Source organism: Theropithecus gelada, chromosome 3 (assembly GCF_003255815.1).
Source record: "Theropithecus gelada isolate Dixy chromosome 3, Tgel_1.0, whole genome shotgun sequence".
Classification (NCBI taxonomy): domain Eukaryota; kingdom Metazoa; phylum Chordata; class Mammalia; order Primates; family Cercopithecidae; genus Theropithecus; species Theropithecus gelada.
In genome coordinates, this window is record NC_037670.1 from 12,092,378 (window position 1) to 12,116,000 (window position 23,623).

General features: G+C 50.9%; 1 protein-coding gene across 3 annotated transcripts; it reads right to left on the bottom strand.

Annotated features, from left to right (window-relative positions):
* Positions 1 to 7,417: 7,417 nt before the first annotated feature.
* On the bottom strand, positions 7,418 to 21,012 carry SERPINE1 (serpin family E member 1). Of its 3 annotated transcripts, XM_025378120.1 has the most exons (10): positions 20,863 to 20,997; positions 19,320 to 19,410; positions 19,139 to 19,274; positions 16,612 to 16,845; positions 14,884 to 15,078; positions 13,081 to 13,279; positions 11,035 to 11,135; positions 10,828 to 10,914; positions 9,592 to 9,675; positions 7,424 to 9,265 (listed from the first exon to the last, which is right to left on the bottom strand). In XM_025378120.1, exons 2-10 carry the CDS (start codon positions 19,407 to 19,409, stop codon positions 9,228 to 9,230), a joined length of 1,164 nt encoding a protein of 387 aa, XP_025233905.1. In that variant the 5' UTR covers position 19,410; positions 20,863 to 20,997; the 3' UTR covers positions 7,424 to 9,227. The 3 variants fall into 3 exon arrangements, with proteins under 3 accessions (XP_025233904.1, XP_025233905.1, XP_025233906.1); XM_025378119.1 differs by having other exon boundaries at positions 7,418 to 9,265; positions 19,139 to 19,410; positions 20,863 to 21,012; XM_025378121.1 differs by lacking the exon at positions 19,320 to 19,410 and having other exon boundaries at positions 19,139 to 19,265; positions 20,902 to 21,003.
* Between the last annotated feature and the right edge of the window lie 2,611 nt (positions 21,013 to 23,623).

The window sequence follows — 23,623 nt, forward strand, 5'->3', positions numbered from 1 at the left end:
TTTTTTTTTTTTTTTTTTTTTTTTTTTTGAGACAGAGTCTTGCTCTGTCGCCCAGGCTGGGGTGCAGTGGCCGGATCTCAGCTCACTGCAAGCTCCGCCTCCCGGGTTTAGACCATTCTCCTGCCTCAGCCTCCCGAGTAGCTGGGACTACAGGCGCCCGCCACCTCGCCCGGCTAGTTTTTTGTATTTTTTAGTAGAGACGGGGTTTCACCGTGTTAGCCAGGATGGTCTCGATCTCCTGACCTCGTGATCCGCCCGTCTCGGCCTCCCAAAGTGCTGGGATTACAGGCTTGAGCCACCGCGCCCGGCCCTTATTCTTATTCTTATTCTTCTCCTTCTTCTGTTTTTTTTTTTTTTTTGAGACGGAGTCTCGCTCTGTCGCCCAGGCTGGAGTGCAGTGACGGGATCTCAGCTCACTGCAAGCTCCGCCTCCCGGGTTTACGCCATTCTCCTGCCTCAGCCTCCCGAGTAGCTGGGACTACAGGCGCCCGCCACCTCGCCCGGCTAGTTTTTTGTATTTTTTAGTAGAGACGGGGTTTCACCGGGTTAGCCAGGATGGTCTCGATCTCCTGACCTCGTGATCCGCCCGTCTCGGCCTCCCAAAGTGCTGGGATTACAGGCTTGAGCCACCGCGCCCGGCCCCTTCTTCTGTTTTTGAGATGGAGTCTCGCTTTGTGGCCCAGGCTGGAGTGCAATGGCGCGATCTCAGCCGGCTGCAACTCTGCCTCCTGGGTACAAGCAGTTCTCCTGCCTCTGCCTCTCCAGTAGCTGGGATTACAGGCGCACGCCACCACACCTGGCTAATTTTTGTATTTTTAGTAGAGATGGGGTTTCACCATGTTGGCCAGGCTGGGTTTGAACTCCTGACCTCAAGTGATCCACCCACCTCGGCCTCCCAAAGTGCTGGGATTACGGGCCTGAGCCACCGCACCTGGTTGAAAAGGTGAGATTTATCTTCATCATTAGGAATGGTGTTTGTACTGTCATCTTATAAACCACACTGACACCTCCCCATGCCTTTACTCATGTGGTTGTAGAGGTGATTCCTGTGGTGGTTGAGAGGGTAGCCAGATGGCTTCTGAAGCCTCTCATATTTGTGAGTCTATGATCCATGTTCCTCCCCACCATTTTTTTTCCCATTTTTTTGAGTCAGGGTCTCGCTCTGTTCCCCAGGCTGGAGTGCAGTGCTGTGATCATGATCACTGCAGCCTCAAAATCATGGGCTCAAGTGATCCTCCTGCCCCAGCCTTCCAAGTAGCTGAGACTGTAGGCACGCACCACCATACCTAGCTATTTTTTTTTTTTTTTTTTTTTTGAGGCGGAGTCTTCACTCTGTCCCCCAGGCTGGAGTGCAGTGGCACCATCTCGGCTCACTGCAAGCTCCGCCTCCCGGGTTCGCGCCATTCTCCTGCCTCAGCCTCCCGAGTAGCTGGGACTACAGGGGCCCGCCACCGCGCCCGGCTAATTTTTTTTTTTTGTATTTTAGTAGAGACGGGGTTTCACCTTGTTAGCCAGGATGGTCTCGATCTCCTGACCTCGTGATCCGCCCGCCTCGGCCTCCCAAAGTGCAGGGATTACAGGCGTGAGCCACCGCGCCCGGCCTATACCTAGCTATTTTTAAATATTTGTTTGTAGGGCTGGGTGCGGTGGCTCACACCTATAATCCCAGCATTTTGGGAGGCTGAGCTGGGTGGATCACTTGAGGTCAGGAGTTCAAGACCAGCCTGGCCAACATGGTGAAACCCCGTCTCTACTAAAAATACAAAAATTAGCCGGGTGTGGTGGTGCACACCTGTAATCCCAGCTATTTGGGAGGCTGAGGCAGGAGAATTGCTTGAACCCGGGAGGCAGAGGTTGCAGCGATCTGAGATCTCGACACTGCACTCCAGCCTGGGCAATAGAGTGAGACTCTGTCTAAAAAAAAAAATTGTTTGTAGACACCAGGTCTCGCTATGTTTCCGAGGCTGGTCTCAAACTCCTGGGCTCAAGTGATCCTCCTGCCTTGGCCTCCCAAAGTGCTGGGATTACAGGCGTAATCCCATACACCACACCCGGCTGGAACACTCTCTGTGGTTGATGTTTGTCATTCTTTCAGCACTCAGGTTCTAACCCTGCTTCTTGGAGTGTGGGAATCCCCTGTCTTACGAATCTAGGGAGGAGATAGACCAACCTCCCAGAGTAGCATTTGCAATTTCCAGATATTCACTTTCGCAGCATTGTTTCTGGGCATAGTATGGGCATGTCAGCTGGACTCTGCCCATCTGTGCACCTGCCAGACTTTGCTCCAGGAGAGACTGGGGTGGGCATTAGGAGATGGAGGGTAGTTAAGACCCTGGCAGAAGGACAGAGGATCAAGTTCCTAGGGTGGCAGTAGAGTGGCGCTAATGGCAGTGTCTTGTGTCCACAGGACAGGTAGGGGCACAGGTATGATGTGGGGCATTGTTCCTAGTGCGATAGTGTGAGACCTCCCTCCAGTTTGGTTCTCTGGCCGCCCTGGCGATTTCCTGAATTGCCCAATTTCCTTCCTTTCTTTTCTTTGCTTTTCCTTTTCTTTTCTTTTCTTCCTTCCTTCCCTTCGCCTCCTCCTCCTTTTTTTTTTTTTTTGGAGCCCAGGCTGGAGTGCAATGGCATGATCTTGGCTCACTGCAGCCTCCGCCTCCAGAGTTCAAGCAATTCTCCTGCCTCAGCCTCCCGAGTAGCTGGGTTTACAGGTGCCCGCCACCATGCCAGGCTAATTTTTGTATTTTTAGTAAAGATGGGGTTTCACCACGTTGGCCAGGCCAGTCTCAAACTCTAGACCTCAGGTGATCCACCTGCTCGGCCTCCCAAAGTGCTGGGATTACAGGTGTGAGCCACTGCACCCAGCCAGTTTCCATTTTTAAAAAATAAAATGAAATAAAGTAAGTATTCCATTGTCATCTCAAACTTCACTTACCAAAAACGTGCTGCCACTTCCTTCCCCTGAAATTATCCCCTCTTGGTTTCCCACTGTGGTTGATGTCACTGCCTTTTTCTAGCCTTGTGAGCTGTAAGCCTGGGACATGAGGCGGGTGACACGAAATTGTGGCTTATTCAAGGGCCCTAGGGAAGACTTGCTGGACTAGATTAGGAGAGGGCCTAGAGAGGAATGGCTGGGTTATCAGAGGAGGGACGAGGGGACAGGCTGAAACCAGCTGGAGATCTGAGACTTCATTCTCAAGTGTCCCTTGTATCTGCCTTGCTATACGTTTTCCTTCGGGATTTTGTTCATGCTGTTTTCTGGAATGCCCTGCCATTCCCTCCCTATAGACGCAAACCCATCTGATTTATCCTTTCGGGTTTCAAATAGCCCCTCCTCTAATGAGTCTACATTATAGTCCAGACTATAGTGATCATTTATACAGTGTTCCTTTCAATTATTTTTGCAGTGACTTGCATAGCTTTTCTTCCGTTTCTTTTCAAGACAGAGTCTCGCTCTGTTGCCCTGGCTGGAATATAGTAATGCAATCACAGCTTACTGCAGCCTTGACTTCCGAGGGCTCAACTGATCCTCTGGCCTCAGCCTCCGGAGTAACTGGGATCACAAGCATGCACCACCATGCCTGGCGAAGTTTTTTGATTTTTAGTTGAGACAATGTTTCGCCATGTTGTCCAGGCTGATCTCAAACTCCTGGCCTCAAGTGGTCCTCCCACCTTGGCCTCTCAAAATGTTGGGATTACAGGCATGAGCCAGTGCACCTGGCCAGCATAGCTTTTTTGCCCAGCTTTTTGATGTCCTTTGTCCTTAGATATCTGCTATTAAGAAGAATAGCTGGCCGGGCGCGGTGGCTCACGCCTGTAATCCCAGCACTTTGGGAGGCCGAGGTGGGTGGATCACGAGGTGAGGAGATAGAGACCTATCTGGCTAACATGGTGAAACCCCGTCTCTACTAAACATACAAAAAAAAAAAAAATTAGCCGGGTGTCATGGCGGGCGCCTGTAGTCCCAGCTACTTGGGAGGCTGAGGCGGGAGAATGGCCTGAACCCGGGAGGCAGAGCTTGCAGTGAGCCGAGATGTCGCCACTGCACTCCAGCCTGGGCGACAGAGCAAGACTCCGTCTCAAAAAAAAAAAAAAAAGAAGAAGAATAGCTGGCACTTTCTTTTTAGTGCTTCCCAGTACCCGGTCTAAAGGTCAGCTTTTAAATAAATACTCATTAATTTGAATGGAGTTCCAACTTGGCAAGATTTTGGTGGAAGCCACAGCTGCTTTGCTTCAGTGAAGAGCTTTCCACTGGAGCGAAAGCGACCTCTGGTGGCGAGTGGATCAAAGACCCCGTTCAGCAAGCGAGTGTTCGGGCTGGCCATGCGGCTGGTGGCAATGCAGAAGCTGCTGCTGCACATGAGGGCAGCACCTTTCTTTCTTTTTTTTTTTTTTTTGAGCCAGGGTCTTGCTCTGTCACCCCAGACTGGAGTGTAGTGGCATGATCTTGGCTCACTGCAACCTCGACCTCCCTGGCTCAGACGATCCTCCCATCTCAGCCTCCAGAGTAGCTGGGACTACTGGCTCCCACCACCACGCCAGGCTCATTTTTGTATTTTTTTGTGGAGACAAGGTTTCGCCATGTTGCCCAGGCTGGTCTCGAACTCCTGGACTCAAGTGATTCACTTGCCTTGGGCTTCCAAAGTGCTGGAATTACAGGCATGAGCCACCACACAGCCAGCACCTTTATACTCGACCGTGTCTGAGCCCTTCTTTTCTCTCTTTCTTTCTTTCTTTCTCTTCTGTCCTCAGGCGATCCACCTACCTTGGCCTCCTAAAGTGCTGGGATTACAGACCTGAGCCACCGTGCCTGGCCACTTGCTACTATTATTTCAACAAACCTTACTTGAGAAACCACCTAAAAAAATGATTTCAAAAACAGATGGTGTCTCCTTGACAAATTTCCTTTGATAGAATATTTTTACCATCAAGGGATTTACAACATTCATACTCTTTGCCCACACATGAGCAGATAAATAATTCCACTGTTTAAGGTTTACAAGAAATCTACAATAACGGAGGCTGGAGGCAGATCTTGTTAATTTCTCATCCCTAAAGAATAGCAGGCCAGGCATGGTGGCCCAGCACTTTGTAATCACAGCTCTTTGGGAAGCCGAGACAGGTGGATTGCTTGAGCCTAGGAATTTGAGAGCAGCCCAGGCAACACAGTGAGACACCATCTCTACAAAAAATGCAAAGATTAGCAGGGGTTGGCGGTGCACACCTGTGGTCCCAGCTACTCGGGAGGCTGAGGTGCAAGGATGGCTTGGGCCCAGGAGATGGAGGCAGTAATAAGCTGAGATTGTGCCACTGCGCTTTTGCCTCAGCAACAAAGCAAGACCCTGTCTTAAAAGAAAAAAAAAAAAAATAGAGAAGGGAAGACAAACTTAGAACAGGCAAGGAACAGGGCCAGGCAAAGTCAAACAGGGCTGGGCAGGTCTCGTGCTGTGAGTCTACATCATTTTTATCCTCACAATAGCTGACAGTCTGTTACATGGGGTATTTCCTGGAACAAGCCTCCTCTGTGGTGAGGGGGCTTTTTGAAGAACTCTTTTTCCTCTAGAGCCATCTCAGCATGGGCGGGCAGTGTTTGAACTGTATACTGCAGAGTTGGGGCTAATTTGTTCCGCTTTTTGAAGCATTTTGTGCAAAAAGAGGCTGTTTAGCTTTCCAAGCAAATCTGTTACAGACGGGTAACTTTTCAGCCACTAGCCTAGGGCCTGGAATTAGTCATATTTACAGGGTATAAGGAGGTTGAAAGATATACCTGGGCCAAGCTGGGCATGGTGGCTTACACCTGTAATCCCAGCAATTTGGGAGGCCGAGGCAGGAGGATTGTTTGAGCCCAGAAGTTCAAAACATGGTGAAACCCCGTCTCTACAAAAAAAAAAAAAAAAGTTTAAAAAGCAATAGAAATGATCTGGGTGTTCAGAGGGCCACATCTCTGAATCCTATCTTCAGGATTCTGGAGTTAGACAGTGTACAAGTTCGACAGATGGTTATTGGTCTTTTTTCAGTTTAAAAAATTATTTTTGAATATTTGAACAGAAACTAATGGAGGGAAGTGTACCTCTGCCAAGAGCCTTCAAGATGCTGCAGGAAGATAATAAAAGACTTTTCAGGAAGCCATTTTCAGGAAGATGCTAGAGTATATATAACAAGAGAGCCTTGTTTTCAAGAAACCTGATACCTTGATGGGTTTGGGGAGGGTAAGACACACACAGGCAAAGCTAAAGAACACTCGACAATCCAAGCACTGTTACAGACCAGGGAGGAGAAAACTCAGTGTCAAGTTGGGAGTGATGATGTTTTCATCCCCTTCCTTCCCTCCCTCCCTCCCTCCCTCCCTCCCTCCCCCCCCCCCTCCCTCCCTCCCTCCCTTCCTTCTTTTTCTTTCTTTCTTTCTTTCTTTCTTTCTTTCTTTCTTTCTTTCTTTCCTTCCTTCCTTCCTTCCTTCCTTCCTTCCTTTCTTTCCCTTCCTTCCTTCCTTTCTTTCTTTTTCTTTCTTTCTTTCTTCTCTCTCTTTCTCTTTATCTTTCTCTTTCTTTCTTTTCTTAGAGGAAGGGTCTCACTTTGTTGTCCAGGCTGGTCTGAAACTCCTGGCCTCAAGCAATCCTCCTGCCCCAGCCTCCCGAAGTCCTGGGCTTACAGGTGTGGGCCACTGCTCCGGGCCTGATAGTAATGATATTGGCTGGATCCATGGGAAGTGCTAGGTGGAGGAACTGGAACTTGAGCTGGGTTTGAAGAATGGGGAGTGGGAAGTATTTGGTGCTGGAAGGAAGTGGCATGAACAGAGTTGGGAACCCACAGGGACGGTGACTTATGAGCAGGCCCATCTGGATAAGTGGAAAGTTTATGGCAGGGGAGCATTTTTTTCCTTTTTGAAGATGATTCCCAGGGGCAGAGAATCAACGTATCCTTGGGGCTTGTGGTAGAGCTGAGGTGACCATTTCATGGACACCCCCATGTTGGGTCAACCTGGATGTAGGAAGTTCCCTTCCACCCATAAGCTCTATGGACCAACAGGATTTTGATTTCTGGGTTTGTTGTTGTTGTTATTGTTTGTTTTTTGAGAGGGAGTCTTGCTGTGTCACCCAGCCTGGAGTTCAGGGGCGCAATCTCAGCTCACTGCAACCTCTGCCTCCTGGCTTCAAGTGATTCTCTTGCCTCAGCCTCCTGAGTAGCTGGGATTACAGGCACATGCCACCACGCCCAGCTAATTTTTGTATTTTTAGTAGAGACGGGGTTTCACCATGTTGTCCAGGTTGGTCTCAAACTCCTGACCTCAGGTGATCCACCCACCTCGGCTTCCCAAAGTGCTGGGATTACAGGCGTGAACCACAGCACCTGGCCTAGGCTTCTAATTTCTTGTATGGTGTGAAATGGAGAAGGTGAGGGCAGTGACTGTCCCGAAATATTTTTTATATTTATTTATTTTATTATTTTTTGAAACATTTTTACATGTTTATATATCAAAAGTGAAAAAGCATACAATTCAACACAATTCAATAGCATCTGACACCGCCCCTGTGGATCCTGTATGTGGCTGACATCACTGTCCAGTGCAAAATCAAAAAAGAAAGAAAGAAAGAAAAACCCCAAATAAAGAGGATTTTTCATTGGAGAACATGGTGGGCTGATTAGGCTTCTATTAGATTGCATTCATTTCACATCTATGTGCAATTCTCCCGTAAATTGGTCTTTAAAATATATACATATATATTTAAAGATATTAGAAATATATATTTAAAGATATTAGAAATATATATTTTTAAAGAGACAGGGCTCTTGGTATGTTGCCCAGGCTGGTCTTGAACTCCTGGGCTCAAGTGATCCTCCCGCCTTGGCCTCCCAAAGTGCATTACATCCGTCTTTGTGCCCTACCCTCTGGCTGGTAGGTTTTCAGAAATATTATCTAAGGTAGTTGAATCCGAGCTGCCTGTCTCTCTCACCCACCCCCCCTCACGTGTCCACTGCTCACACACAGCAGCCGGAAATGACACATTGAAGTGAGTCACCGATGCGGCTGTGAGTCACCCTGTAATTGGGGAAAGTTCTGTCCTGGTAGGTCATGCAGCCCCTTGCATTTCTGCTCCTAAATCTACTGAACACATTGGAAACCACTCTGTCCTCGTCTGAGTCTCTCTCCCCCACTCCGTCCTTTGGTCCCCTGAAGGAGGCTGAAATTGAATGGTCAATTTCCATCAAGGGGAGAAAGACGAGGACAAGAGGGGCGCGAGGGGCTCGGGTGGCCACAAGGTGGCAGTGTGGGCTCCATCACGCTGGATGTCCCGAGGGGTGTGTGCCAGTCAAGTGGCCGGACTTCCTGAGATACGGTGACACAGACCAGAAAGAAACACTAGGAGCAAGTTTACATAATATTATTTTCCTTAATAGTTCTCTTTCTCTCTAACAAGCACACAAGGGCAAGGATATGATAAATATTTAGGTACACCCCTCCCCACCAAGAGATTGGGGGGGTGAAGAGCTGGGCACACATCTGACCTTTCTTCCTCTATTCCTATAAAAATAAAAGGAAGCAGAAATCTGCTTCAATGAGTAAACAAGTCACCTACACTCCAACATAACCCATGCACACTGTTTCTGGGGAGGGAGACAGCCAGGCCAGGAGGGTTGGGCCACGTGATGGGGGACATTCACTCTGCCATGTGCAGTACCCCTGTACTGGGGAGGGGTGGCCAGTGCCAGAATGGACTCTGAGATGAAAGGGTGCTTCTTCCATTGGCCTTTGGCCTGTCACCAGCCTCCTCCACGGTGGCAGACAGTACAAGAGTTATGGCAATGTGACTGAAACAGAAATAGTTTCTGCTAGGCACACAAAAGCTCCTGTAAGCCCCGTAGTTCCGTCCTGCAAAAGGCCTCAGTGGGAACCAGGTCTGCAGACCCGAGTGGGCAGAGAGACAGGCGGAAGCAGGTGCCCCAGATGGTCCCACAGTCGTCACCGTCTGGTTTGGAGACCTTAAGGGAGTTGTGCTTCAAACTTCTCTCCCAGGGTTCCAGGTGGAGACTAGGGATTTTGACCTAAATGTCCTCCAAGGAGAGGCCGAGGTCTTGGAGACAGATCTGGGTTACCATCTTTTAACAAAAGGCAAATGTCTTCTCTTCCTCTAGAAAGAGTCATTAACACTAAAATTCTTTTCTTCGGAGTTTCTTCTTTCCCGACGCATCTCCAGTTTTGTCCCAGATGAAGGTGTCTTTCCCCAGGGTCAAGGTTCCATCACTTGGCCCATGAAAAGGACTGTTCCTGAGGATGGAAGAACCGTGGGAGTTGAGAAGCGGAAGGAGTGGGACAGCTCATCGGGCTGGATGTGGGTGGAAGGACTGAGATCTGGGCAGATGAGTGAGCTGTCTGGAGTCTCAGCTGCCTGAGTGACAGAGCAGGGATGGTGGCCCGGCACTGTCTGTGGGTGATAGAAGGTGGCCTCCTCTTGGGACAGGAAGCAGGGTAGGGTTATGGATTCTTTGCCCAGAGCCCTCTCAGGGGTAGAGAGATGTCTGCATCTGTCGGGACTAGTTCCTGAGAGAAAGGATGGGTGGGAGGATGTGGAACATGATGGGTTCCAGGCTCACCTGTGGGGTTGTGCCGGACCACAAAGAGGAAGGGTCTGTCCATGATGATCTCCTCAGGGGCCATCCGGGCTGAGACTATGACAGCTGCAAGAGAAGGGACAATGCCTTAGAACAGAGGGATGCTGGCACTGCCACCCCCCACCCTTTTTCTTAAGAGACAGGGTCTCCCTCTGTTGCCCAGGCTGGAGTGCAGTGGTGCCTTCATGGCTCACGGCAGCCTCGAACTCCTGGGCTCAAGTGATCCTCCCACCTCAGTCTTCCAAGTAGCTGGGGCTACAGGTGCATGCCACCATGCCTGGCTAATTTTTTTTCTAATTTTTATAGAGACAGGGTCTCCTTATGCTGCCCAGGCTGGTCTCAAATGCCTGGACTTAAGTGATCCTCCTGCCTCAGCCTCCCAAAGTGCTGGGATTACAGGTGTGAGCCACTGAGCCCAGCTGGAAGTTGTTTTCCTGAATATGAACCTTAAAAGTTTAGGGACATCCTCTGAGACCTGGTTTCCTCCAGGAGCTTGGTAGCAATGGATCAGCTCTTCCCTTACACACATTTATCTAAATCCTTTAAGGGCTTATTGATAAGCTCTTTCTTTTCTTTTCTCTCTCTCTCTCTCTCTCTCTCTCTCTCTCTCTCTCTCTCTCTCTCTCTTACTTCAGAGTTGCGTTCTATTGCCCAGTCTGGAGTGCAGCAGTGTGATATCGGCTCACTGCAACCTCTGCCTCCTGGATTCAAGTGATTCTCCTGCCTCCGCCTCCCGAGTAGCTGGGACCACAGGCACACGCCACCAGGCCTGGCTAATTTTTGTATTTTTAGTAGAGACAGGGTTTTGCCATGTTGGCCAGGCTGGTCTCGAATTCCTGACCTCAAGTGATCCACCCTCCTTGGTTCCCCAAAGCGCTGGGATTACAGGTGTGAGCCACCACGCCCAGCCTGATAAGCACATTTCTTAAGTTTACTTCCCACTGTGGGAACAACTTGGGTTTTCCTTTAGGAGGCCTTTTCACAGTCAGGGAACTTAGGAGCCATCAGGTGAGGAAACAGGGTTCCATGGTCCCAAGCCCGTTTTCCAGGCTGAGAAACAGGTGGGGAACGGGTGATGGCTGAGCACAGACAGAGCCGCTCTGTGCAGAGAGATCTGTGTGGAGAGGGATGCGGGGTCCTTCCTGGGTCTGGGGACCAGTTATCCTGAAGGGTGATGGAGGTGACAGGCCCATGGAGCCTCACCTGAGCCAGACTCACCTGTGGATGAGGAGGCCACCGTGCCACTCTCGTTCACCTCGATCTTCACTTTCTGCAGCGCTTGCGCAACGTGGAGAGGCTCTTGGTCTGAAACAGATGTGGATACAGGATTAGATCAGCTGCCACTCTCAAGGAGAGGTTCCTTTTTCCTCTTAGGGGCCCCCGCACTCCACTGGGGTAAGAAAAAGCAAAGGAAGGTCCTCTTACTTGAAAGACTCGTGAAGTCCGCCTGAAATTGTCTGAACATGTCGGTCATTCCCAGGTTCTCTAGGGGCTTCCTGAGGTCAACTTCAGTCTCCAGGGAGAACCTGTGGATAGCAGTAAGAGGCTGCTCAAGCTGGGGTCCCCTTTGGCTGGCAGCCTGCACCTTTCCCCGTCCCCTACCAGGTGTCCCCCAAATCAAGTGGCCAGAATAGGAATGGAGGTGAAGGTTGGAGAGGGAGGCCTGGTCCTCTCCCTTCTTTCCTTCCCTTCCCTCCCTCCCTCCCTTCCTCTTCCTCTTCCTTTCCTTTCCTTTCGTTTCCTTTCCTTTCCTTTCCTTTCCTTTCCTTTCCTTTCCTTTCCTTTCCTTTCCTTTCCTTTCCTTTCCTTTCCTTTCCTTTCCTTTCCTTCTTTTTTTCTTTTCTTTTTCTTTTTTTTTTTTTGAGACGGAGTCTCATTCTGTCACCCAGGCTGGAGTGGTCACTGCAAGCTCCGCTGCCTCCCGGGTTCACGCCATTCTCCTGCCTCAGCCTCCTGAGAAGCTGGGACTACAGGAGCCCGCCACCACGCCCGGCTAATTTTTTTTGTATTTTTAGTAGAGACAGGGTTTCACCATGTTCACCAGGATGGTCTCAATCTCCTGACCTCGTGATCCACCTGCCTAGGCCTCCCAAAGTGCTGGGATTACAGGCGTGAGCCACAGGGCCCGGCCTTCTTTTCTTTTCTTTTCTTTCTTTCTTTTTTTTTTTTTTTTTTAAATAGAGTCTTGCTCTGTCTCCCAGGCTGGAGTGCAGTGGTGTGATCTCAGCTCATTGCAGCCTCCGCCTCCCGGGTTCAAGCAATTCTCGTGTCTCAGCCTCCCGAGTAGCTGGGCTCATAGGCGCTTGCCACCATGGCCGGCTAATTTTTGTATTTTTAGTAGAGACAGGGTTTCACCATGTTGGCCAGGCTGGCTTGAACCCTGGCCTCAAGTGATCCACCCGTCTTGGCCTCCCCAAATGCTGAGATTACAGGCATGAGCCACAGCGCCCAGCCGGCCTCGTTCTTTTTCTAAAGCTGTTTACAAAGTCCTCCTTATTGCTGGAAATCCTAATATTCATGAACATTCTTCTGCAATCTCCCCACCCCCTCCCACCTATGACTAATTACTTTCCTCAAATAAGACAGTAGTTTCAGCATAATTTTATTCAGCCTGGCTGGGGCGGGGGAAGCTAAGGGCAAATTCTCCTGCAAGGATGTTGGAACAAAAATCTGTTCTGCAGATTGTGTTTCTGAGAGCTAACGCTGAAGAGGACCCAAGCAGGGGGCCTTTGAGCACTCTCTGCTTCTCACTAGGGCACGACTAATTACCTCGATTTTTATGAGCCGACGGGTGGGTGGGGAAAGAGGAAGAGAGAGAGAGGATGCAAGTGAGAGCATGCACTGGCTAACCAACTACATTCTCTTCTTTCCCCAAGCCTGGCCTTGTAGCATCTGGAAATTTGGGATGAGCGTGGTGGGAGGCTTCCCTATAATTCTGGAGTTCCCCAGCCCCAGCCTTCTTCTGCAGAAGGATTTCGAAAACTCTCTTTGCTTCCTTCTGCAGAAGGATTTCGAAAAATCTGCTTTCTTGGAACCCCAGCTAGAAGCTGCGCTTTGAGCTGCTCTGTCCTTGGAAGTGATTTCTTTTGTCTGGATGTTGACTTGAAAGGGTGGGGGATGGGAGTGCTGGTGGGGCGACCTTAAGTAGATGTGGACTGATTGGGCCCCTACCTCCCTCATTTCTCTGGCTCTCCTTTTGGGGGCTTTTGCTGAGTATTCTGGGGGGATAGTCAATGTGGAGGTGTGGTCGGGAAGAGCTGTCCCCTGCCCTCCAGCAGAAACAGGGGGAGGGATGATTGCAAGGCTCCTAATCAAACCCAGGCTACAGTTTCCCATCAGCCTCCCACACATGCATGTCCCTGCCCTGCAAACGTCACAGATCGGGGAAATTCAACCTGGGGGGCGGCGACTTTGGGGAGCCTGGAGAGAGGGGTGGGTGGGTGGGTGGGAGAGAGAGCGGTTGTGACTTACTTGGGCAGAACCAGGAGGCGGGGCAGCCTGGTCATGTTGCCTTTCCAGTGGCTGATGAGCTGGGCACTCAGAATGTTGGTGAGGGCAGAGAGAGGCACCTGCTTTTCATAAGGGGCAGCAATGAACATGCTGAGGGTGTTTCCGTGGTAGGGCAGTTCCAGGATGTCGTAGTAATGGCCATCGGGCGTGGTGAACTCGGCTGTGAAGACACCAAGATGGCTCGTTGGAAAGGGCTCCAGCTCTCACTGACGGCAACCCAGCACTGGATTTTCACCTAGTTCTCCTGGCTTCTCCGCTTTTTCTGGAAGCCAGGCTCTCTCTCCCTCTTGGCTTTTGGAGATCCCCTGTTCACTGCTCCCCTATTCATTCAGTATTTTAATTTCTATTTCCCTTCTCTTCTGCCAATTCAGTATCTTCTAGTTTCTCTCTCTCTCTCTCTCTCTCTCTCTCTGTGTGTGTCTGTAAGAAACAGGGTCTCACTCTGTCACACAGACTGGAGTGTGGTGCAGTGGTGCAATCATAGCTCACTGCAGCCTCCGAATCCTGGTTCAAATGTTTCTCCCACCTCAGCTTCTGTTTTTTGTTTGTTTGTTTGTTTGTTTTGAGGAGTCTCACTCTGTCACCCAGGCTGGAGTGCAATGGCGCAATCTCGGCTCACTGCAACCTCCCCCTCCCCGGTTCAATCGATTCTCCCACCTCAGCCTCCCGAGTAGCTGGGATTACAGGCACCTGCCATCATGCCCAGCTAATTTTTGTATTTTTGTAGAGATGGGGTTTCACCATGTTGGCCAGGCTGGTCTTGAACTCCTGACTTCAGGTCATCCACCCGCCTGGACCTCCCAAAGTGCTGGGAATGCAGGCGTGAGACAACGCGCCTGGCCTCACCTCAGCTTCTTGAGTAGATTACAGATACATGTCACCAAGCCTGGCTAATTAAAAAAATTTTTTTGTAGAGGCAGGGTCTTGCTATGTTGCCCAGGCTGGTCTTCAACTTCTGGCCTCAAGCAATCCCCCTTCTCAGCCTCCCAAAGTGCTGGGATTATAGGCGTGAGCCACCGCGCCAGGCCTTCTCTGTCTCTTTTGGCCTTCCTTCACTTCCATTTTCCTCACACCCAACCACCAATTCATCCCAGTCCTCATCCTTTTTTTATTTTATTTAATTTTTTTGAGGCTGAGTTTCACTCTTTCGCCCAGGCTGGGGTGAAGTGGCTCAATTTTGTTCGGCTCGCTGCAACTCCCACCTCCCAAGCTCAAGTGATTCTCCTGCCTCAGCCTCCCGAGTAGCTAGGATTACAGGCACGTGCCACCACGCCTGGCTAATTTTTGCATTTTTAGTAGAGACGGGGTTTCACCGTGTTGGCCAGGTTGGTCTCAAACTCCTGACCTAAGGTGATCCACCCGCTTTGGCCTCCCAAAGTGCTGGGATTACAGGCGTGAGCCACCGCACCTGGAGTCCTCATCCCCTTAACCTCAACTCCCCCAGCAGGATTTCTCATCCCCAGGTAGTCACACCAGCAATACATGAAGAGGAGACCCTGGAGTCAGGTGGACAAATGTGGCCCTGAGGGAATTTCTGGATTTCAGCTTCATCCTTCATGGGGTAAACCTCCTGTCTTCTGTTCCCATTATCCTGATGTCTCCTGCTTGGAGAATCTTTGTCAAAGCTGGAGTATATTCTAGGGTCTCTCCTCCCTTAAAGGGGAGCATTCCCTGTCGGAGGGCGACAATTTGGGCATTCCTTGGGATACCCCAGGAATGAGATGCAGTTGCTGTGGGCTGTGGGGAAGGGGCTCTTGGACTTACTATAGTTGAACTTGTTGGTCTGAGCCATCATGGGCACAGAGACAGCGCTGCCATCTGATTTGTGGAAGAGGCGGCGGTGGGTGCTGGAGTCGGGGAAGGGAGTCTTCCAGTGGCCGTTGAAGTAGAGGGCATTCACCAGCACCAGCCGTGTCAGCTGGTCCACAGCTCCTTTCCCAAGCAAGTCACTGATCATCCCTGTGGGAAAACCAACGATCAGGAAGATCAGGAAGTTAGACAGCTTTTTTTGTTGTTATTGTTTTGAGATGGAGTCTCGCTGTGTCGCCAGGCTGGAGTGCAGTGGCGCGATCTTGACTCACCGCAACCTCCGTCTCCTGGGTTCAAGTGATTCTCCTGCCTCAGCCTACTGAATAACTGGGATTACGTGCACCCGCCACCATGCCTGGCTAATTTTTGTATTTTTAGTAGAGATGGGGTTTCATCATGTTGGTCAGGCTGGTCTCAAACTCCTGACTTCATGATCCACCTGCCTCGGCCTCCCAAAGTGCTGGGATTACAGGTGTGAGCCACCACGTCCGGCTGAAGTTAGACAAATTTTTTTTTTTTTTTTTTTTTGAGACAGAGTCTTGCACTCTCACCCAGGCTGGAATGCAATGGCGCGATCTCGGCTCACTGCAAGCTCTGCCTCCCGGGTTCATGCCATTCCCCTGCCTCAGCCTCCCGAGTAGCTGCAACTACAGGCGCCCACCACCACACCCAGCTAATTTTTTGTATTTTTTAGTAGAGATGGGGTTTCACCGTGTTAGCCAGGATGGTCTCAATCTCATGACCTTATGATCCACCCACCTCGGCCACCCAAAGTGCTGGGATTACAGGCGTGAGCCACTGCGCCCGGCCTAGACAAAATTTTCAAGCCTTTTAGATGTTTCCCAGAGTTCACAGTCCTCAACTGGATGTATGTCAAAGGGCTACAGTCAGGGGTTTAAATGAACCTGTCTAGTTCCTTTTTTTTTTTTTTGGAGACAAAGTCTTGCTCTGTCACCCAGGCTGGAGTGCAGTGGCACGATCTCAGCTCACTGCAGCCTCCGCCTCCCGGGTTCAAGTGATTCTTGAGCCTCATCCTCCTGAGCAGCTGGGATTATAGGCAGGCGCCAACACACCTGGCTAATTTTTTGTATTTTTGATAGAGACAGGGTTTCACTATGTTGGCCAGGCTGGTCTCGAACTCCTGTGCTCAGGCAATCTGCCCGCCCCGGCCTCCCAAAATGCTAGGATTAGAGGTGTGAGCCACCGTGCCCAGCCTAAGATTTGGTTCTTAAAGCATCCAGCCCTCTGTCCATAGAGAATAGAATGCTGAAAAGAAGCGTTGTTTAGGATATGTGGATTTGGTTTTTGTTTGTTTTTTTAGAGATGAGGTTTTGTTCTGTGGCCCAGGCTGGAGTGCAGTGTTGCAAACATAGCTCAATGCAGCCTTGAACTCCTGGACTCAAGTGATCCTCCCACCTCAGCCTCCCAAGTGGCTGGGACTACAGGTGTGCACCACCATGCCCGGCTGGTTTTTAAATTTTTTGTAGAGATGGGGTCTTGTTATGTTGGCCAGGCTAGTCTCAAACTCCAGACCTCAAGCCATCCTCTCACCTAGACCTCCCAAAGTGTTGGGCTGGGATTACAGGTGTGAACTACTGCACCCAACTGGGATATATGGATTTGTTTCCAAATTCCCTTTCTCTTGAGGCCCGGGGAACAGGCTTCCTTTCCCTGCCTGCTCACCTTTTGTGTGTGTCTTCACCCAGTCGTTGATGATGAATCTGGCTCTCTCTGCCTCTGAAAAGTCCACCTGCTTGACCGTACTCCGGAACAGCCTGAAGAAGTGGGGCATGAAGCCCTGGACCAGCTTCAGATCCCGCTGGACGAAGATCGCGTCTGTGGTGCTGATCTCATCCTTGTTCCACGGCCCCAAGAGCTCCTTGTACAGATGCCGGAGGGCGGGAGCCATGCCCTTGTCTGTGCAGGGGCAGAGAGGAGAAGACATGTCAGGCTCGTGCTGAATCGAGGGTTCCCAGCCGAGCCCACTTCCCCCACAAGAGGCTCCACCCTGATGAATGGGGGCTACCGTGCTTTCCCAGGGCTCTCTGGAGGGAGATTTCATTCCAGGACAAAATCTCTTTTCTGTATCTCTTCCTTTCTTCAAACGTCTCAGATACCAACCCTCTCTTTGGGCTAGAATATTTTTCTCTGTTCTTAAGTTATGAACCCTAAATATTTTCTTCCTGTTTTTTTTTTGAGATAGAGTTTTGCTCTTGTCTCCCAGGCTGGAGTGCAATGACGTGATCTCAGCTCACTGCAACCTCCACCTCCTGGATGAACCCTAAATATTTTCTTTCTTCCTTTTTTTTTTTTTTTTTCCCCAGACAGGGCCTCCCTTTGTTGTCCAGGCTGAAGTGCAGTGGTGCAATCATAGCTCACTGCAGCCTCCAGTTCCTGGGCTCAAGCCATCCTCCCACCTCAGCCTCCTAAGTAGCTGGGACTACAGGCATGTGCCACCACATCTGGCTAATTTTTAATTTTTTTGTAGAGGCAGGGGTCTCGCTGTTGCTCAGTCTGGTCTCAAACTTCTGGCCTCAAGTGATCCTCCTGCCTCAACCTTCCAAAATGCTGAGATTACAGTCATAAGCCACGTTGCCTGACCTTAGTTTTTTTCTTTTCTTAATTTTTTTTTTTTTTTTTTTTGAGACAGAGTCTTACTCTGTCGCCCAGGCTGGAGTGCAGGGGTGCGATATCAGCTCACTGCAACCTCCACCTCCCGAGTTCAAGCGATTCTTGTGCCTCAACTTCCTGAGTAACTGGTATTACAGGTGTACACCATCACATCGGACTAATTTTTATATTTTTAGTAGATACGTGCTTTCACCGTATTGCCCAGGCTGGCCTCGAACTCCTAGCCTCAAGTGATCCTCCTACCTCAACCTCCCAAAGTGCTGAGATTACAGATACGAGGCACTATGACTGGCCTTAGATTTTTTTTCTTTTTTTTTTTTTGAGACGGAGTCTCGCGCTGTGTCACCCAGGCTGGAGTGCGGTGGCGCGATCTCGGCTCACTGCAAGCTCCGCCTCCCAGGTTCAGGCCATTCTCCTGCCTCAGCCTCCGAGTAGCTGGGACTACAGGCGCCCGCCACCACGCCCGGCTAGTTTTTTGTATTTTTAGTAGAGACGGGGTTTCACCATGTTAGCCAGGATGGTCTCGATCTCCTGACCTCGTGATCCGCCCGCCTCGGCCTCCCAAAGTGCTGGGATTACAGGCTTGAGCCACCGCGCCCGGCCCCTTAGATTTTTTTTTCTTATAGTGATGGCTGTGCTAAGCATTTCACAAGTGCAATTCCATGAATTTTTTTTTTTTTTTTTTTTTTTTTTTTGAGACGGAGTCTCGCTCTGTCACCCAGGCTGGAGTGCAGTGGCCGGATCTCAGCTCACTGCAAGCTCCGCCTCCCGGGTTTACGCCATTCTCCGGCCTCAGCCTCCCGAGTAGCTGGGACTACAGGCGCCCGCCACCTCGCCCGGCTAGTTTTTTGTATTTCTTAATAGAGACGGGGTTTCACCGTGTTAGCCAGGATGGTCTCGATCTCCTGACCTCGTGATCCGCCCGTCTCGGCCTCCCAAAGTGCTGGGATTACAGGCTTGAGCCACCGCGCCCGGCCTTTTTTTTTTTTTTTTTGAGACAGAGTCTCGCTCTGTTGCCCAGGCTGGGGTGCAGTGGCACGGTCTCGGCTCACTGCAAGCTCCACCTCCCAAGTTCACGCCATTCTCCTGCCTCAGCCTGCTGAGTAGCTGGGACTACAGGCGCTTGCCACCATGCCTGGCTAATTTTTTTGTATTTTTAGTAGACACGGGGTTTTACCATGTTAGCCAGGATGATCTCAATCTCCTGACCTCCTGATCCGCCCGCCTCAGCCTCTCAAAATGCTGAGATTACAGGCGTGAGCCACCGTGCCCGGCCCATGAATTCTTTAGGACAGCCCTCTGTGGTTGGTATTTTTATGATCCTCATTTTATAGATGGGCAAACTGAGGCTTAATGAGGTTAAGATCATGCGGTGGTGAATGAGCGGTAAATCCACTGGCCAGACACCCTTGGCGATTCAAGGGTCCAGTGACTTGGGGTGTAGTGGGAAGAAGATGGGGTGGCCCCTGCAGCACAGCTGTATGGGGCTTGGCTCGGCTAAGCCAGAGCCAGCCTTTCCTTGGCTTCTGGTTGGTCTATTTTGCATGCCTGCCACCTCCCCCAGTGTCCCGTGGCTCACCATCAATCTTGAATCCCATGGCCGCTTGGATCTGCTGCCGGGTTTCTCCTCCCGTTGTCAGCTGGAGCATGGCCAACACCGAGGCCACCCCATAGGGTGAGAAAACCACGTTGCGGTCTTTGGAGGCCTGCGCCACCTGCTGAAACACCCTAACCCCGAAGTCTGAGGCCAGGTGGGCCACGTAGGATGGGGGATGGTGCACGGTGGACCCTTCACCAAAGACGAAGGCCAGGCCCAGTACTAGGCAGGCGAGGGCTGGAGACATCTGCATCCTAGAGCAATGGAAAGAGGGCTGGTGAAAGAATCTTTCTGGAAGACAGGCGGGAGGGGAGGGGAGCTGGCCAGCTGTGGGCCCTGCTCTTCTTGTTTCCTGCAAGCAGGTGGTGGGTAAACACTAGGGCAAGGTGCAGGAACAGACCATGACACATTCAGATTCTTAGCCCGTCCCACTCCATCTCACTCAGACTGACTTATCCCCGGGCAGTGGCAGGGAGTCTTTGGCCATCTTGCCCTACGGGAATCTTGGAATCCAGTCCATCTGCCTTCCCTCTGTGTCCTGCTGCCTTTGCAGCACAGGGGGGATTTAGCCCAGGCTCAATTATCAATTATCACATCTTTGATTTGCATGAGCCTTTATATTTGCTTTCTTTTCCTTCCTTCCTTCCTTCCTTCCTTCCTTCCTTCCTTCCTTCCTTCTCTCTCTCTCTTTCTTTCCTTCCTCTTTCTCTTTCTCTCTCTTTCTCTCTTTCTTCCTTCCTTCCTTCCTTTCTTTTTTTTTGGAGACGGAGTCTCGCTCTGTCACCCAGGCTGGAGTGCAGTGGCCGGATCTCTGCTCACTGCAAGCTCCGCCTCCCGGGTTTACGCCATTCTCCTGGCTCAGCCTCCCGAGTAGCTGGGACTACAGGCGCTCGCCACCTCGCCCGGCTAGTTTTTTGTACTTTTTAGTAGAGACGGGGTTTCACCATGTTAGCCAGGATGGTCTCGATCTCCTGACCTTGTGATCCGCCCGTCTCGGCCTCCCAAAGTGCTAGGATTACAGGCTTGAGCCACCGCACCCGGCCAAACCTCACGAAACGACGAGGATGGGATGCGAACCTTCCTTTCATTCATTTTTTGAGACAGAGTCTTGCTCCGTCATCCAGGCTGGGTGCAATGGCTCAATCTTGGCTCACTGCAGCCTCTGCCTCCCTGGCTCAAGCAATCCTCCCACCTCAGCCTCCCAAGTAGCTGGGAATACAGGCACACCAGCACGCCCAGCTAATTTTTGTATTTTTTTTTGGGAGAACAGGGTTTTGCCATGTTGCCCAGGCTGGTCTCAAACTCCTGTGCTCAAGTTATCTGCCTGCCTCAGCCTCACAAAGTCCTGGGATTACAGGCATGAGCCACAATGCCTGGCCTTAATTCTCTTATAATGCTTTCCCAGTGATTGTTTCATTCAAGTTAGCAGGTATGAGGTGGGAAATGGGTAAGTGTCTTGATGCAGAGGGACCGAGAGAGTCAAGGTTCTTGTTTCTGGGTGATGGGGTTGTTGATGGGGCCTGACCATCCTCCCTGCTCTCCTGCAGTCACCCCAGGATAGGGTCGACTCAAGGCTGCAGGTCTGAGAAAAAGAAAATAGAGGAATAGCAGGGGATGATGGAGGGAGGGGACTCTGGGGAGGCAAGTTCTCTGCCTTACTTCTAAGCCCGAAGTAAGAGGTTGGAGGGAGTTTGCTTTTCTCCTACCTGAAGTTCTCAGAGGTGCTTTGCGATTGGCGGTTCGACCTGCCCTGGCGGCGGCTGCTGAGCTGCAGGAATTCAGTTGCTGGAGGGGGGCGTGTGGCTCTTCTTGACAGCGCTCTTGGCCCTGCAGCCAGACACAGCTGTACTCCTCCGTGGGCCGCTGCCTCCTTTTATACCAGATGTGGGCAGGAAATAGATGAACTCATACTCCAGCCCCACCCACTCGCTGGCTCTGGGAGTCCGTCTGAACAGCCAGTGGGGCCCCCTTCCCTCGACACCTCCCTCTCCGGGACTTGCTGAGGCATGTGTGTGTGTGTGTGTGCGTGCTGCTCTGTGTGTGTACGTGTGTAAGAGGGTTCAGGAACAATTAAGCAAACCCCAATAGCCTTGGCCTGAGGACCTCGCTTGACCCTTCTGCCCTCTGCCTGTGTCTGTCTCTCCCGGATGTCCTGCCAGGTTGACCGTCTGCCATACCGGGTGACCCAAAAAGCCCAGGACCCCTAGTGTTCAGCTTGGAGAAAAAAACCAGCTCACGTTGCCTGCTTTTCCTTTGGAGAACCAGGTCACTGTGGAGTTATCAAAGATAACCTCCATCAAAATGTGGATGTTTTTACCCCGGGGCTGTCCACCTGGTGCCCCGGGCCACCTCCAGGAAACAGCGCCCCTCCCTCCTCCTGGGCCTAGCCCAGCAGCCACAGGGCATGCAGCCAGCCACGTGATTGTCTAGGTTTTGTCTGTCTAGGACTTTGGTCCAACAGAGGACTCTTGGTCTTTCCCTCATCCCCGCCATGTGCCCAGGCACCTCCGATGATACATGGCTGACTCCCCCACGTGTCCAGACTCTCTCCGTGCCCCTGAGGGCTCTCTTGTGTCAACAACCTTGTCTGACTAGGGTTGGAGGTGTGCTGGGTGGGGCGGTGGTGGCTGAACGGGACCAGGGGTTGTTACCATGGTAAAGGCTTGGCAAGGAAACAGGAGACCAACGTGTAAGTTTCACTTCTTCGAGCTGCCCGCTAGGACTTGGGGCAGCTGGTCCTTTATCCTCTTCCTCCAGAAACAGACACGAGGGGAAGAGGGATAGAAGCAGAGTGTCAATTCACGGCGGGTTTGCAGGGTGTGCTTCTAGGGCAAGGGGGTGAGGGGAAGAAGAGTGACTGATAGATTCTGAGCAGCAGTGGTCCTCAACGTTTTTGGCACCAGGGACCGGTTTCATGGAAGACAATTTTTTCACAGACCAGGGTGGGATGCTTTCAGGATGATTCAAGTGCATTACATTTATTGTGTGCTTTATTTCTGTTATTATTACGTTGTAACATATATAATGAAATAATTCCACAATTCACCATCATGTAGAATCAGTGGGACCCCTGAGCTTGTTTTCCTGCAACTAGACGGTCCATCTGGGGTGATGGGAGACATGACAGATCATCAGGCATTCGATTCTCATAGGGAGCGTGCAACCTACATCCCTCACATGAACAGTTTAGAACAGGGTTCAAGCTCCTATGAGAATCTAATGCCGCCGCTGATCTGACAGGAGGCGGAGCTCAGGTGGTAATGCAAGCGATGGGGAGTGGCTGTAACTACAGATGAAATTTCATTCACCTGCCACTCACCTCCTGCTATGTAGCCTGGTTCCTAACAGGGCATTGACCAGTACCAGCCCCTGGCCCAGAGGTTGGGGACCTCTGCTGTAGAGGGTGGAAACTGGCTAGCCGTGGGTGAGCATGTAGGACTAGACTAGTGGATTTTGCTTTTCGGTTTTTTTTTTTTTTTTTTTTGAGATAGAGTCTTGTTTTGTTGCCCAGGCTGAGTGCAGTAGCACTATCTTGGCTCACTGCAATCTCCGCCTCCTGGGTTCCTGGGTTCAAGCGATTCTCCTGCCTCAGCCTCCCGAGTAGCTGGGATTACAGGTGCTCACTACCATGCCCGGCTAATTTTTGTATTTTAGTAGAGACGGGGTTTCACCATGTTGGTCAGGCTGGTCTCGAACTCCTGACCTCGTGATCCAGCTGCCTCAGCCTCCCAAAGTGCTGGGATTATAGGCATGAGCTACTGTGCCTGGCCGCATTTGGGGTTTTGACAGGGTCAGGCGCCCTTGGCCGTGTGGCCTAGATGTTGTGGATGTAAGGGTGGCCAGGGTGCTGCCCAGGGGGTCCTGTATCGGAGAGATGGCATACTTGGGGTCCACACACAGTTGAGTTTTGTGTAGATGGTGGGGTTTAATTGGGAGAATCCATGGAGACAGCTGGTAGCAGGGTCACAGGAAGTTTCAGTGGGTGGAAGCGTCGGATGTTTGTTTTGGATTTTTTCAGTAAACAGATACCAAGGGCAACCACTCTGAGCAGTCCTCCTGCTTTTTAATCTGCCTTAGGCTTTGTTTTCTCACAGCTGGCGGGCAAAGAGAGGAGAACTTCGGTCGGTCGGAAAGTTAGGCTCACAGACTCATTAGGAGAACTCTTCCGGTGAAACTGCCTCTTGTTTATGTCTTTTTCCTTTTCTTAGTTGTGGTTTGGAGTCCCTGAGAGTGTGGTTAGCGGTGAGGAAGAAGAAACTGCCCTGACCTCTTGGATGAAGACAAGTCCAGCCCCAAACCCATCTTTTTAAAATTAATTAATTTATTTTTTTGAGACAGGGTCTCACTCTGTCACCAAGGCTGGAGTGCTGTAGTGTGATCATAGCTCACTGTAGACTTGAACTCCTGGGCTCAAGCAAGTAAGTACTAGGGACTACAGGCAAGCACCACCACGCCCAGCTAATGATT